The sequence below is a fragment of the Mastigoproctus giganteus genome, chromosome 8 (assembly GCF_048544385.1).
Source record: "Mastigoproctus giganteus isolate SK-2022 chromosome 8, ASM4854438v1, whole genome shotgun sequence".
In the NCBI taxonomy this organism is placed as follows: domain Eukaryota; kingdom Metazoa; phylum Arthropoda; class Arachnida; order Uropygi; family Thelyphonidae; genus Mastigoproctus; species Mastigoproctus giganteus.
In genome coordinates this window covers 171,170,473-171,187,268 of record NC_143582.1, presented here as the reverse complement: position 1 = coordinate 171,187,268, position 16,796 = coordinate 171,170,473, and the positions used below count along the sequence as shown (strand labels likewise).

General features: G+C 36.1%; 1 protein-coding gene across 4 annotated transcripts in view; it reads left to right on the top strand.

Annotated features, from left to right (window-relative positions):
- The window catches only part of SCCRO4 (DCN1-like protein SCCRO4), a 240,956-nt gene that overhangs the window by 184,916 nt on the left and 39,244 nt on the right, over positions 1-16,796 (top strand). For all 4 annotated transcript variants that reach the window (XM_090379057.1, XM_090379058.1, XM_090379059.1 and 1 more), the window contains one exon: positions 15,453-15,561. In XM_090379057.1, the coding sequence (XP_090235183.1) occupies positions 15,453-15,561 (109 nt within the window). The remainder of the gene's footprint in view (positions 1-15,452; positions 15,562-16,796) is intronic.

The following is a 16,796-nucleotide window of genomic DNA, read 5'->3' as shown; positions in this document are numbered from 1 at the left end:
AGAGATGAATCATTAATTAACCTAACTGCCCTCTTCTGGCCTTAGTTGCTAATGCGCCAATAAAATCGAAGCCCTCTTCTGGATGGAATCAAGAAGCCTGAGAGAGGTTTTGGGGGCACCACCCCAGATGCGGGAACAATATTCCATGGCTGGGCGGATTTGCGATTTATACAGAGTGAGCAGCTGTTTGGAAGAAAAGTAACACCGAGAGCGAAAGAGAAAACCAAGTTTTTTAGATGCAGAGAAAGCAATATTAGTAATGTGCTTGTGCCAAGAGAGATTAGAAGTCAGGGTAATCCCCAAAAGAGATATATCATTTTGCCGAGAAATCGGAGTGTCACTAAAGATAAGCATAGGAGCAGAAGAATCCTTTTTGCAAGATATAAGACAAGACTGAGATTTAGAAGGGTTGAAATCAACGAAGTTGTCTTTGCCCCACTGGAGAATTACCTGAAGATCAGCATTTAAGGAATTGGTTGCAGATTTTCGAGAAGTTGAAGATGATTGAGCAGGACAGGGTTTCTCAAAATGGAAAGTGGAATGCAATGTGCTATCATCGGCAAAACTATGGATAGGATTTCCAGTCAATGGAAGAAGGTCATTAATATACAAGAGGAAAAGAGTGGGGGAAAGAACTGAACCTTGGGGGACACCGGCATTAGTGGAGAAGTTAGAAGACAGAGAGCCATCTACCATCACCCTCAGTGAGCGATCAGAGAGAAAACTGGATAACCAGTTACTAAAAACAGTTGGCAAACCATAAGATGGAAGCTTGTTTAGAAGACCTTTATGCCAAACACGATTGAAAGCCTTTGAGATGTCAAGAGCAACTACTTGTGTTTCACCGAACCTTTCCATTGAGTTAGTCCATAAATGGGTAACATAAGCCAGAATATCACCAGTAGATTGACACTGATGGAATCCATACTGGCAATCGTTGATCAGATGGAAGGTTTCTAGGTAGTTTAAGAGTTGGTGGTTAATTGATTTCTCCGTTACTTTAGAAAGTTACTTCAATCTGTGCTAGAAGTAATTGCAATGGGACGATAATTGGATGGGAGGGATTTGTCACCTTTTTTAGGAACTGGCTGGATATGAGCAAATTTCCAAGCAGAAGGAAAAACACCTTTGGAATAAGAAAGTGAAAAAAGGCGGCAAAGAATAGGAGTAAGTTCAGGAGCACATGTTTTGACAACAAGTGGAGAAATACCATCAGGATCTGGACCTTTCTTAGCATCAAGATTCATCAAAATCCTTCTGATATCCTTTTGACGGAAGACCACAGAAGGCATTGAATGGAGCGTGTTGGAAATGGTGGGAGGTGTTTTACCAAGATCATTAATACATGAGTTGGAAGAAAAATGGGATGCTAGCAGGTCAGCTTTATCCTTCCTTGCCTGAAGTGACAACAGAACCATCTGGTTTGGACAGAGGTGGGAGCAGAGATGGGCAAAAGTTGCGGCCAATAGCTTTGGCAAGAGACCAGAATGCTCGGCTACCATTAGGGCAAGAAGCAAGTTTTCTACTCTTAGCCTGTTCAAACTCTAGTTTGGACTAATTAATAACTGCTTTACAATTGTTGCAAGCTTTGGTGTAGGCAGAAAATGAAACTGAAGAATTAGAAACAAGCCAAGTACAATATGCAACATTCTTCTCTTGAACAGCCTTAGCACATTTATTGGAAAACCAAGGTTTAGATAAAGGACAAGATTTTAAAGTGGAGTGTGGGATAAAGGATTCCATTCCTGCAAGAATAATTTCACTGACACGATCTGAGCAAATGTTGACATCAGAAGTTTTGAAACAGTAATCCGACCAAGGAAAAGAAGAAAAGTCTCGCAGATCATCCCATTTTGCATTCTTGTAATGCCAAACAACACGAGGTTGGGAATAGCCATGAGATAAAGGAGAAGAGACAATCACCAAGTTTGTGATCTGAAGTGCCTAAAGGACCTCTCACTTCGACTGTGTACTTAGAAGGGTTATTTGTGAGAAAAAATCAAGTGTATTGGCTGTATGATTAGGATTGTCCAGTATTCTTGTATGTAAATGAACAATCTGTGCTAGATCATTAGCAAATGCAAAAGCCTCAGCATCTCGACCTGCTGGGTCAGTGTGACTAGAAAACGGAAGCCAGCTGTTGTTGTGAATATTAAAATCACCAAGGAAAATTACCTCACTGTTAGGAAAGTTGGACTGGAGAAAGTCAAGTTGCAAAGAGAGGAAATCAAACAGCTCCAAGTGATTAGTGGAGTTGGGAGAACGGTAGAGACAACAGATGAATTTGACAGAATCAGGTAAAGAGATTTTAAGCCAGAGAAGGTCGAAAAGAGGAGATTCCAAATTACCAAGTCTTCGACAGGGAATATCGGAATGGACATATGCACAAGTACCACCTCCGAGGATCAAGGAATCATACAGCGAATAATTTGGGCATCTGAGATGAGCAGTAGTTGAATCAACCGATAACCGAGATTCGGTCAGAAAAAGTACATGGGGTTTGGCAGACTGCAAGTGGAAATGGACATCGTTGAGATTAGAATTGAGACCACGTATATTTCTGAAATGAATTAGGAAGTGCTTGGGAGGTTTAGATCTTTTCGCAGATAAGCTTGCTCTATTAGTTTGACAATTCATGGTGTATTCAATAGTAAGAAAAAGTGGGTGGGACATGCTGTATGAAGTAATGAAATTTTTGGATATGGCATACACATGGTAAGAATATACCCAGATCCTTGACATAACATGGCCTCGCTAATGCTCCCCGCATACACACTACTCTGACTCCCTCCAGTCACTATCTGGCAGAGTAGAGGTAGCAAGATTATACACAAGCTGATCTGGAAGCCTCCTAGAGAATTACCAATAGGTTCGGTCCGGTGTACTAACTAGCGGCTGGCCTGCGAACACTTGTTTTAGAGCTGTACCCTCAAAATGTAAGGAATATTGGATCTCACCACAACGTTAATCTTAACCTTAAAAGTCATCAATCATACTGCATTATGGAAGTGATAGGGGCATTATGGAAGAGATAGGGAAGGGTTGAGCGGAACTTAGCTCTATAGACTTAGCATGGGTTCCACCACTTCAAGCCTCCAATAAGCAAAGTGGTAGTATTTCACCGGTTGATGAGCGTCATCTACCACCTAGTACTGCCTAGTAACATAGAGGGGTGGCGTTCCTCCATGTGGTGTGGGCACCACACCTCAACCCCTGCTTACGTTGGTTCACACCTGGGTGGTTACCCACCATGTACTTGTGTATGGAGGTTATACCCAGAATTACTAACAGTCCCACCATCGTGAAGGTGCAAGCAGAAGATTTGGCTGTCACAGACCGTCCGGACTTTGCCGAAATTGGGTCCACTTGACTTGAGTGTCTCCCGAATATCAGTTCCATCAGCGTTTTAGACTCCCAGGTAGCAAGTACAGCTTGTCTGGCATATCTGAGAGAATGTCTGTGACAACCTCATGGACCTTTGACAAACCCATGCTGTGACTGAAGTATAACTGCTCTCCTGCCTAGTTGATCCTGCATTACTTTAACCAGTGACTCCATTATTTTTCCTGGAACAGAAGTCTCTAATTACTCCTGTCACTCTTTGATCCCTTTTGTGAATTGGGAACACATTCACACATTCCCCGTCCACAGGAACATCCCCTGAATCCAATGATGTTTTCATAATTGTGGCTAAGGGCTTGCTTACCTTCTTGCTGCCTCCCTTAATATAATTGGATAGATCCCATCCTCCAGGTGCCTGTGCCTTTCTTATGTTTAGCTTCGACAATTTTTCTTCCACATTCCTCTCAGTTGTCAGAAAACTATTTAGCTCCCTGTTAGAGACTTAAACTTCTGGCATCCTTGTGCCTAAAGAATTCCTCATGTGTGACTATAAATGCAAAATACCTATTCAGTTTATCAGCAAGGCTAAGTGGGATCATCAACAATTAAACTATTAACATCAAGTGAACCAATGTGATTCAACATCTTCTTTCTACTGTTAATTTAAGGGAAGTAGTCTTTGCTGTTTTTCTTTGCATCCTTTGCCAGAGACTTCTCATCTTGGCTTGCTTAATCTCTTTCATGAGTTGATTATAGACTAGTTTATATGTAACATACACTTCTGTATTGCCTAATAATTTATATGCACCCCATGCACTTCTCTGCCACAAATCGAATCAGTTTATCTGATATCCATTAAGTGTAAGCCTTGAACAGTATCTCTTAGTTGGCATGAGCCGACCGGGCTAGCCGGGTGGGTAAAGTGCCTGCCTGGCAACCCAAAGGTCGCGGGTTCAAATCCCGCCTCGGGCTTGGATCAAAGTACTGCAAAAACCTTGGGAGGTGCATTATGGCCACAGAAGCTGATGCGCCAACAACTACAAACAAACAAAAAAAAAAAAAAAAAGTTGGTATGAAAAGCCTAGTAGCTTCTATAATTACTTCTCTGAATGATTCCCATTTAGAATTTGTTGTAACATCATCAGTTGGCCCACTGCATAGAATTTAAAAACTGTCTGAGACCACTGTAGTCATCTTTATGAAAGCAAAAGCCCTTCTCTTCCCTTTATCCTTGACAGTAGTTATGTCTAAGTAAATCCCACATAAGTAGGTCTTTTACCTGCCTCTCTAGTGTGTTTCTGTAGAAAACTGTCATCCAATACATCCACAAGCCTTGCTAATCCAGTCAATATCTGGAAAGTTAAAATTCCCCATTATAAGACATTCTGATTTAGTGGCCCACTATTTTTTTCTGTGTATGGTTGTTTGTTATACTCATCACAATTATTAAGCCTGGCAGACAATACTACTATTACTCACTTTTGTCTTCTCAATCCTTATGTCACACCAAACTGACTCAACTTTGCGCTGGCCACCCTGTCAACTGAATGCACAGCTTTATATTTAATGTAATAGTGGTAAGTAGAAAGGGCAAATGATGCAAGAAAGCAAGCTTATATGGCAACACACACACACACACACACACACACACACACACACACACACACACACACACACACACACACACACACTTCATTCATATGTACCCTGCAAGAATTTTAGTTCTCCCTTGAATTTATTCATCCCATCCACTTCCACAACAACAGATGGAAACCTGTCTTAACTAAGAGCATAATCCCTCCTCCTCATCATGTCCTGTCTGAACTTTCTGTTCAAACTGTACTCCTCATATTCAAATTCTGCATCCTGCATGTCTGAGTGAGTGATACTGTGTCTCTGATATCCCTAAATGTCTGCATTTGACTGCCATACTTGAGGTTTACTTCTTCTGTTATGCAGTCAGCCAGTCTAACTGTGCAGACATGGGAAAACAATATTATGCAGAAATAGTTTTTCACAGGAACACATCCATTGTTTTTACCTGTTATTTCTGTTGGAAATGTTTTGATTTGGGTCATGCTTTCTAAAGAAACAACCCTGTTGCAAATAGTCGACTGCCGGTATTTTTGACATGATTGAAATGCCATAATATTAATGGCATTTAAATCTTGGCATAGTCTCAATCAGATAATATAAAAGTTATCAAAAAACAAGTCAGAATTAAAATGATTTAAAATGTGAATATGTTGCTCATCTATTTTCCTCTAATTTTTGAAAATGTTTATTTAATGCTGGCTTATGGCAAGAACTGTAATGCTTTAACCACTTGTGTGATTTGCCCGTGTGCTATTGTATTGTGTATTTGACGTTTTGAATGAAAATATTTGCTGTTTTCTATCATAATTTGATTACTCTACACAAGATTTCTTTACTATCAACAGTTGAATAATATCAACATTTGCATTGCTTTGGGCATGAATAGATAGATCAATTTCTTTGATTAGCATTGTGATATTTGATTTTACTATTTCAAAGTATAAGTGAAAAATGTCTTAGCTTTTCTTTTCATTTATTTTCACACAAGACTGATATATAACAGTGATTCAGAATTAAATTCTCTTTAATGAATAAATTTTTGGTATTTCCATATTATCATAATACTAGCATGGAAGAAAACAAAGATGATTTTAGTGCAATTAGACAATTTTGTGTTGTAAATGAAGTATTGTAAATTTTGTTTCAATTAGACTGTAAACAGAAGAGTTTCAAACTTATCTGATGTGTATTTCAAGTGGTAGCCACCTTATTTCAAGATGGTGAATAAAAATAGAAGTACCAAAAATTTATTCATTACATGAATGAGTACAATCTGATGAGTACAACCCATCAGGTTGTACTCATCTCCCCACAGTATTTTAAATTTGGTTTGGATTAGATTTAAACAGGAGTTATGAACAGGTGCACTTTTAAATCAAATAGCAGCCCCCTCTTTCAAAATGATAAAACTTTACTCTTCTCACCATTAGAGTATTTGAGCACACTTATGGAATAAATGGGATGAGGAAATTCATTCACTCACTTAAGCCAACCAGTGTTGGAAACTAGATAAAAAAAGTTTTTGAAACACTTTCTTGGAAAAAATCCATCTTTAAAATGTTTGTAATAATAAATTAAGTGAAAAAGTTGTTGAACTTATTGGTATATAAGCTGCAGAAATTTTATAAAGTTCCAAAGAATGGACATGAAGAGAAGGAATGTAGTCAAAAATACAAATATGCAGCATAAGAAGCGTGTGTGTGTGTGTGTGTGTGTGTGTGTGTTTCATAAATTGCACTACACAGTAGTGTGCTTTGATTGCCATTTGACATGCTCCATTTTGTTTGGGGCACATTTACCACTCATTCTAAAGCTTCATTCAATTTGCTTAGTATTTGAAGTTCATTTAACTGTCTGAGAGTATCCATGTACATGCATTGAATTTTGTGTGAAAATTGGAAAGACAGTAACTGAAACTTATCAATTTCAGTTAATAACTTATTTAGAGGTACAAGTTCTGCATGACTTTAATTTATTCCATCATTTTTAAGAGGGAACTGATGTTTGTTGAATGCAGTGAGCATTCAGGATACCCTTCAACTAGTAAAAAAAACAAATCAGCAGTTTGAAGTGCATAATTTTTTCAAAATAATGGAATGCTGACTTCATAAAATGTCAGTATTTCTTATGGTACACATCAAGCCATTTGTACTGAATATTTGGGAATGTGAGATACATTGTAGCCAAAGTCATTTCATGATTGTTGAGTTGCAAGTCCTAATTAAAGAAATACAGGTCAGCAGCACTAGTAAAAATTAAATCATGCATTTTAACAGTGCAAAGGAGGAGGAGCGGTAACAAGAATTTTTTAGCTAAAAAGAGAGGTATTCTACAAGTGTACTCACTGGATATGCTATATGATTTTTCCATAAACTTAAAAATCTTGAAAGAAAAAAGATTTGAAGATGTGGAAAAACCCAAAAAAAAAAAAAAAAAACTGAGCAGCTTTTGATGATTCTAAAGATTGTGGTGAAAATATTCTTCCCACACTTACAGAAATATTATAAATATATATTGAGAAAGTTGTCTGCTCCTGAGGAAGTGGAGGATTAATCTGCCATCCTTAACAAATAAAATCTTTCACAGTAAGTATCACTACGTTTTTGATGATCCCTATTAGATACAGATACAAATTAAACAAAAACCCATGAAAAAATTTGCATGTCACTGAGAAGGTTAGGGTTGTTTCAATAAGGCAAAAATTTTATATTAGGAATAATGAATTCATGATATGATAAATATGCCTGAGTATTCATCTATTTTTCGGTTCTTTACATTTTTAACCTATCTGGTATAGCCAGAGTGGTTTGTGTGGCTTAACCCTTTAAGTACTGAGTTATTTTCACACCTACTCTCCCTGTGGGCTTGATTTTTTTTTTTTTTTTTTTTTTGTAATGTTAACTTTTCTGAAGCATAAGTGCTATAAGAAATATTTTATGTATACTTCTCTTTTTTTCTTTTGTCCTCTCTTGATATTTGTAAAAACATCAATACCCTCACTGCATTTTTCTTGCATAGGGTACTAAACACAGCAGAAGGAAAATGTTCATAGTCTTAGACGGTTTACACTTGATTTTCTTCCACCACTTCCTCCCTTTCTGAAAGTATGATTTAAAAGCTGTTTGTCATAGATAGCTGAAATTTTGCAACAAGATTTTTTTTTTTTTTTTTTGAACAATGTGCCTTGGCAAGTGCACATTCACAAAATGTAAAAACAATTTTTTGTAGCACTTCACTGGTTTCATTGTTTTCTTGCCAACTTGGCCATTTTCAGCATTCTTATTTCCCTCCTGCCAATCCACCCCAGTGCTATCATAATATCTGTGCAGAATGATTGTGTTGTACCCTTTGATAATTTTAACTCTAACAGGAGTCCCGCTTATAACTGCACTCCAGCATTTACTGCTGGTGTAAACAGTTAGGTCAGGGATATATATTATCTAGCATTAATGTCACATAAAACAACAAATTTATGCTGTTTTGTGAAAATGTATTGTTTTTTTGCAAAGTTATCCTTTAAAGAAGTAGGCTTAAGTAGGCTTTCATTGATACATAAGCTTTCAAATGGATAAAAAGTGTCCAAAATTTTTTATCTTTCTTAAAATTTTCAGCACAGGTTTCAACTTGTGTATATAATTATCTTTTTCCTGTGTCTCATTGCAACTAAATGTGCCATTTTGAGCATAGAGAAGAATCTATCCGTTGCCATAATCACAAAGAATGTTGGATATTTCAAAAACCAATTATATTATTTTATCACTATTTTTTTAAGGACAGTTTCTTATGTGCCATTTCTGAAACAATATTTCAGAAATGAAACATTGGTCTAACAAGTGCAAATTTCTATTACATTTTCATTAATGCTAATACCCCAGGGGCTCACATCTGAGTATGGGCTTGGCACACCCAGGGTCCTAAGCTGGATATCATCATTCTTCTCTCTTTTGGTGGTTTCCTTCTCTCTCTCTCTCTCTCTCTCTCTCTCTCTCTCAGGATACTTTTTTTTTTTTTTTTTTTTTGCTGGTGCAGCATAAGCCTCGGACTTCCTTGCACCATGTGGCTAATAATAATAATAATTTCATAAGTGTTTGTCTCTGCAACTACTAATTTTGCAACTTGTAAAAATGTTTTCCAAAAAAGCTGCCTTCTTTTGGATTGCTAGAGTCATCTAACTTATATATTTTAGAATTGAATTTGTCCCTACTGTTTTATTCAGTATGATTTCAGCTTGTTTCTTCATAGGCTGCTGATTTTCTTTCTGAATTGAAACTTAGCCTCAAAATGTTCATATGCTAACCTTTATTTCAAGTGAAATTTTCAGACCCTTCAATATCAGATTCACAGTTTTATGCGTACACACACACACACACACACACACCAGATCTGTCCACTGAACCCACGTTTGTGTTATATGCATTTGCACATTCTGGCTTTGATTATGCTATAATCTTTAAACTTCAGCAATATCTGCCAATCTGCAGTTTATAGAAATGATTTCTATAGTGTCACATATTCTGCACAACATTCTTTTTACAGTCAGAGTTGGGGAATGCAATTTTTGTTACTGTGACCTTGCTAATCAGATTCCATCTAGAATACACTGTACTGTATGTCATTACTAGAGAGTTATCTTGCGATGGCTTAATAGTATCCATCACAATGCCCCTAATTGCATTGCATGCCTTATAAAACTTAGCAAGTTCAAATCGATCGCAATCTACCAGTCAATCGCGGCTTTAATTTCGGTCGATCACGACGAATTTTAAACATATATAAAAAAGATTAGTCAAAATCTAAATGTTATTATTATTATGCACCCTGCTGCATATGCTTATTACAAATCCGTTGAACCACATGACTACTCTTGTTGCCGTGTAGCAGCTAGGCTTGTCAATCTATTGTCTAGTGCACAGAGTACTAATCTGTGGTCTAGTGAAAAATTCACACAGTTATGTTGTGGAGAGCATAGTGTATGTGTTGAATTCTTATTTAGCTTACTTAGTATTAATAACTGGACAGTACTATGCATTAATTTAATATCCCTTGATTTAAAATGAATACTACAAAAAAGAGTAAAATGTATCATTAGTGGGAACTAGAATACTTTTTTGTAATGATAAAAGAAAAATGTTTGGTTTGCAATGCTTCCATGGCTAAACTCAAAAAAGGAAATTTAGAAAGGCACTTCAATGCATCCATGTTGGACCTATTTACCGCTTTCAATATTTATTAACGATATTAATATCTTTATGGTAAATACCAATTGGATTTTCCACCTAATAGTGACCTTAGAAAAAATAAATTAAAAACTTAAATCCAGATTATTCATGCAACCAAATTTCTTCGTGATACCTAATTTACAATCTAAAGCAGTAACCGTAGTATCATTTAAAGTGAGTCATCTTCTTGCAAAAAAATGCAAACCATTTTCTGATAGTCAATTCATCAAAGACACATTTTTAGAAATAACAGATTCTCTTTTTGAAAATTTTAAGAACAGAAATGAAATTAAAAGTGCTCGTTCAAGATCTGCAATTATCTCGAAATACTGATGCGAAGCATCGAAAAAATGAATAAAAATGTGAGCGAACAATTGCATGCTCATATTACTAGTGGTATGTCCTTTTCTACAGAATTTACAGATGTCAGTGATACAGCTCGATTCCTCGTTTTTATTCGTATGGTTTTCGATGATTCTGCCACTGGGTATGGTTTCGTTAAAAGAAAGAACTAGAGGTCTTGATATATTTAACGCATTCAAAAATTTTATTGAAAAAATTAAATTACTAATATTTAAGCTCGTATCAATAACAATAGATTGAGCTAAACCAATGACAGGGCATTTTGACGGATTCATTGCGTTGTACCAAAAGGATGATGAATTCACAGATTTTTTGAGTTACCACTGTATTATCCACCAACAAATGTTAGCCAACAAAAGATTAAATTCTAATTGTTATGGACATAGCTTTCAAAACCATGAATGCCATCAGAGGACAATCTCTTCAAAGGAGACTTTTCAAAATGCAACTCGATGAAAATGAATCAGATCTGATATTACACACAGATGTGTGGTGGCTCAGTCGGATTAAGTTTCTACAGAGATTTCGAAATTTGCTGAATGAAATGAAGAAAAAAATTGTTGATCAAAGGGGAGATGATTATCAGCAGCTACACTAGATACAGAGTGGTTGTGTGGTCTGGCTTTTTTGTCAGATTTTACCTGTAAATTAAGTGATTTACTGGTAAAATCTGCCAAGGAAAAAATAAAAATGTGGGTGGCATGATTAGTAATATTTCTGCATATAAATATCAATTTTTGGCAATGTCTAAAGATCTCAAAGAAAAAAAATTATATCATTTTTCAAATATGCAAGTTCATTTGCAAACGTATCCTGTTTTTGAATTTAATAGCGAGAAATATGTTTCTGAAATTGAGAAAGTTGTGGATGATTTTGAAACAATTGAAGACATTGTTCAATATATTTCTTATCCATTTAACGTCGACTTAGATATGAAACAAATTGAAGAAAAAAAAATCGCTGAGATTTTTAACATGGAGAAAATAATTTACTTGAAAATGAAATTACATTGCGAAGCGATATCTTCCTAAAAGCCAGATCATCAGAAAAAGACTTTTGGAAATATGTTTGCCGAGAAAAGTACCCAAAGGTAAAAAAATGCAGTGAACTTTTAAATTCCTGCTTTGGTTCCACATATCTATGTGAATCGGCCTGTTCATATTTGAAAAAAAAAAAAAAAAAAGACGAAGAATCACTCTATTCTTATGGACTTGCATATAGAGGATTCTTTACGGTTGACCTTATCACAGCATATTCCTTCACAAGACTTCCCTTTAACAAACCCTTGCTGCCTGAACTATAACTGAAGTCTTGTCTAAATGATCCTGCAGTGCTTCTTTGATCAGTGTCTCCATTAATTTCCCCAGAACAGAAGTTAAACTAACAGGTCTGTAATTATTTGTGCCACCCTTTGATCCTCCTTTGTGAATTAGGGTCACATTTGTGTTTTGGGACAGAAAAGTGGTTAACTTGCCAGATTACCTACCTCGTAGTTCCACACTTAATGCAGAATACTATAGAAATCTTTTGAAAAAGTTACACAATGCTTTGAAGATGAAAAGGCATGGAATGTTAACCAGAGGTGTCTGTCTTTTGTCAGACAATGCACTGGCTCACACAGCCATTGCTACTACCAACTTTGTTGCCCAGTGCAGCACCCACCTTATTCTCTTGACCCAGCACCGTCAACTTCTTGTTTCAAGAAATGAAGATACCATTGTGTGGCTGACGCTTTGATTCATCTCAGGAAGTAATCAATGAAGTGGAATCATGGTTTCAGGCAAAAAGTGCGGACTCTATGATCAAGACATTAAGCAACTGATCCATAGATGGGAGAAATGTGTTACTATACATGAAGAGTACATAGAAAAGGATTAAAGTTCCTGTGAAGTTTCACTTTCTAGGGCTATTATTTCTAGGTAAGGGTATGAAATTTTTAATAACCCCTCATATATCCTTCAAAATAATTGCCTTGGGTGTGCACACTGTTCCATATATTTCTTCTAAGCACAAAAACATTTCTGGAAGCCATCTTCTGTAAGCCCCTCTAACACTTCAGTTGTTTTTTCTGAATGTCTTCAGTGGACTGAAAATGGGTTCCCTTAAATATGCTTTTCAGTGTATTTAAGGGAATGTGTTCTCTAGTGATGATTTATCGAAGATTATCCTGTAGAGATTGAGGGGATCAATAATCCCACTCTGAGGCAATTGGGAGGCTGCATTTGGAATAGTCTGTTGAAGTATGGAGACCTCATCTGAAAAAAGACAGAGCTTCTTGAAAGGATCCAAAAACTTGCATGGGCAACTCACATGGTGAGATCGACAAAAGGATGACTGTACGAGGAACAAATCTGTTGGTGGACTTACCAGATAACCAGGCACCTCAGATGGGACCTGAAGAACTAGGGGCCATAAATTCAAAATACAGTTGAGGTTTAGACTAAATTGTAGGAAGTTTTCTTATAGCCAGCAAGTCATTGAATACTGGGACAAGTTGCCTCTGCAGGTGGTTGAGGCTGACAGTTTGAAGAAATTTAAAAGTAAACTGGATAGTTAGCTACATGAGGATGGAAGTGCTTAATTTGTTGCCCCCCCCCCCCCCCCCAGTGCATCAAAAGCCTGTGGCTTCCTTCCTACTATTTGGCTTAATACTAAGGCCAAAACTAAAACAAGAAGCATGATTTTCATTTTTGATTTTGACACTCTTGGTTTTTTTTTTTTTTTTTTTTTCCAAAACATATTTACAAAATTGGAGTCTTCTCCTTCATTCACAAGTTTTGGCACGATCTTGGCATGCACTTTTCACAAGCCTAAATTTCACTTAAAATTTGTCTAACTCTTTGTTTGTATTGAGTTTTGATGCAACCATTCTAATGCTTAAACAACAATTACTTCTAATCAATGTCCTTACCTGGTCCACATTTTCATCAGTTTTTGTGGATACCAGACAGCTTGGTCGTTCATCAGCTTTTACATTTTCCCTTCCTTCTAAAAAAAAATGTTTTATGCTACTCAAATACACATGCACTTGACATAGTATCTTCCCCATAAACTTGAGTAACAATACGTAACTTTCAGTTAGTGTTTTCTTTAGTTTTGTTAGAAATTTGAGGTTGATTTTTTGTTCAATTCTTTTGTCTGTCATTTTTCTAGCAAAGTGAAAAAAACACAAGGTAGTAAAAACCTGTCTCACTGCAGAATGAAGGAGTATGTTTAAATGTGACTTGGCAGACAATTAGGGAAAGGTTCAATGTCAATTGCTGTGCCTTTGTTTTAGAAGTGGCACTTGGTGTGTAGTTGCCGTGTGCTCGGTCTCATTATTTAATAGCTACACCTTGTATGTTACTTCTCACTCTGGATTAGCCACATTATAGTCCATTTGCCCTTGCACCATTAAGCCCAAACAAACAACAGCAGCTACTGCTCCACCATGCATTCAGAACTCAGACCTCTTCATTTGATTTGTAATGGACATTGCTTTACAAAAATAAACCTAAAATGAAGAGAGGGGGGGGAAAATCTGCTAGTATGAAACTGCATTAGTTAACTCAGTTCTGGGATGAACATTTCAGTAAAATCCTTCAGGAAACAAAGTGCTGAACTACTTTGGTAACAGAATTTGTCAGCCTTCGATAACTATTTAATTCAGAGGGGAAAGCGATCTCTTGCTAGTGTGCCACTGTCACATAGCTTCACAGAGTTCATGTGTGGGACTACACTCAACTCTCACAAATATTCTGATGGATCAAAATCTATACTCCTGCAAGTTCAGCAGTTGGCTCAGAGGCCGGACCTCAACCTTCATTTAACACCTGTGATGATTTGGAATCCCAGATTAAACTGCAAACAAAAGGTTGCAGTTTCATCTGTCATTGATTTGTAAAAAGGCCTTTTGGGCCTTTTTGAAATGGGGGGTGGCTAAATTCTGGTTGATACTTAGTGGAAGTTAGTAGAAAATATAGCCATGAGAGTTGTGGCTATCATAGCAGCCAAAGGCAGCCCTATTATATATTAAGTTGAATTACAAGCTGGGTTTGCAACTTTACACACACACACACACACACACACACACACACACACACACACACACACACACACACTAATTTATGGGTTCCCAGGATCCCAAATACTCTTGCACAGCCTGATTTACACCCCATTGAAATCCATAGTAATTTTCAAAAATTAGTGCATTTAATAATTGGTGATACTATTACACTAGTGTATACAGTATCCATAGTTTGATTTGACAAACCATAACAGATAGAATAGGTTGATACAATAATTCTCTTCCCATAAATTTTGCTACCAGTATAAACAAGATTCCACATAATCATGCAAAACAGGATGCACACATATATATAGGGTAAGTAGTAAAACAACAGCCTAATTTAAAACCACAATCATGAGCTCTTTGGACTTCACAATCAGTGTCAGGTAAGAAAACTTATATTCCCTTATATAATTCAATAAATCAGACCACTGAATGTGAATAGTGCGATATGAACATGTGCAGAAGACAATGTATTCTAACATTACTGCTACTATATTTTACTGAATGTGAATGAGAGGAGGAGAGGAAGAAATAGATAAGTAAATACCAGAATAAACAGCTTCAAACTTATGAGAATAAAATTATATTGTCTAGGTGGGTTTTTTTTTTTTTTTTTTTTTTTTTGAACAAATAAGTGCTGGAATCAAAAATTTCTCTCTTTTTCAACACACACACAGGGTAAGTAATATTATACTGTTTATCATTAAGTTAACCTAAAAGCTGATTTTTTCTTTCTTAGAAAAAATAATTTGAAATTAAGCAAATTTCACTTCTAAAGTAAATTTTACCTTTGATAGATTGAATTAAAGTTTTCCTTTGATTAGATTGAGTTATTTTTTTACCTAATCCACTACAATTTCACATAACTTTTTTCTTTTAAGGTGTGACTCAATCCAGAAGATCCAAAGTAAACTAGAATATTTACGTTCTTTATTAAATGATCCCACAACATTCAAGAGTATATATAGATATGCATATGATTTTGCAAGGGTAAGTATTCAATAAAATTGCATATTGTGAGTTCAGTCACTACATGAGATCAATGCACTCCATACCAAAATAAATTTAAGAAATTTAGCAATTATTTTTGTCCTAGTTACATATTGCTAACTTAATGGAAGGAAAGGTCACATATTTTCCAAAATATTGAATTAAATGAAAATTGTAAGTTTTTGACATAAGTGAGCAAGATATTGGGGTTACACAAAGCCTTTTATACTGAAAAGGTATTAAGTACTTTGTTGATTAAGTAATTATTTTACAAGTTAGTTTCATATTTTGTAATAGCATAACTAGCACACTTGCAGTAGGATAGCTTAAGTATAGTTGTACTAGAAGCATTAGTTTTATAATCTTTGTTTCAAAAAAGGTCATTTGATTTGTATATTATTTATTATTATTAGCCACGTGGTGCAAGGAAGCCTGAGGCTTATGCTGCACTAGCCAAAAAAAAAATTCTGAATTACCGAGAGGGAGGGAGGGAGAAGGGAATCACCAAGAAAGAGAATGATGATGATATCCAGCTCAGGACCCTGGGTGTGCCAAGCCCTTGCTCACCAGGTGTGGGCCCTGGAGTAATTGTACTTATATTGACAGAACTGACTTAAAGGAATAAATTAATCTTAATTAGAAAATATTTAGCAACAGCATTTACTTTTAAAATTTATATATATATTTTTTTATATATATTTTCTAGTTTAAAATTCTGGACAAAATTGTATCTTAGATGTATAATTAGAAATAAAATTGATAGGAAGGATACAGGTTAACAGCTGACAATGACCTGGTTGCTTGTCATGGTTATGGTCTGTTGTCAGTATAGATTTTCATTGCAATTCTTTAACTGAAATAAGGCATTTCTGAATGCTAAGTGTAGAAGTGTGATTTAAAGTTGAAATTCGTTGTGCAAATGGATAAAGTTGAATCTCTGAAATGATGAGTAGATTCCCAAGAAAGTAATAATTTGGGTGTTTTAGCTGTTATCCAAGGGCCTGGTGCCCAGTGACTCTTCTAAATGAAGTAATCTTTGGGAATATTTTCTGTAATAAAGACTTGGATTGAAACCAAAGCATGTCTTCCAGGTGTGAAAATTATTAACCAGTTGCCAGTCCTTGCCTTTCTGGTACCTGACCTCTCCCCACCAGTGCATCTGCCATCCATCACTATGTTGACACTAATGTTTCTAAGCCAGTCATGTATGTGTTGTGTAAGGATTCACATATTGC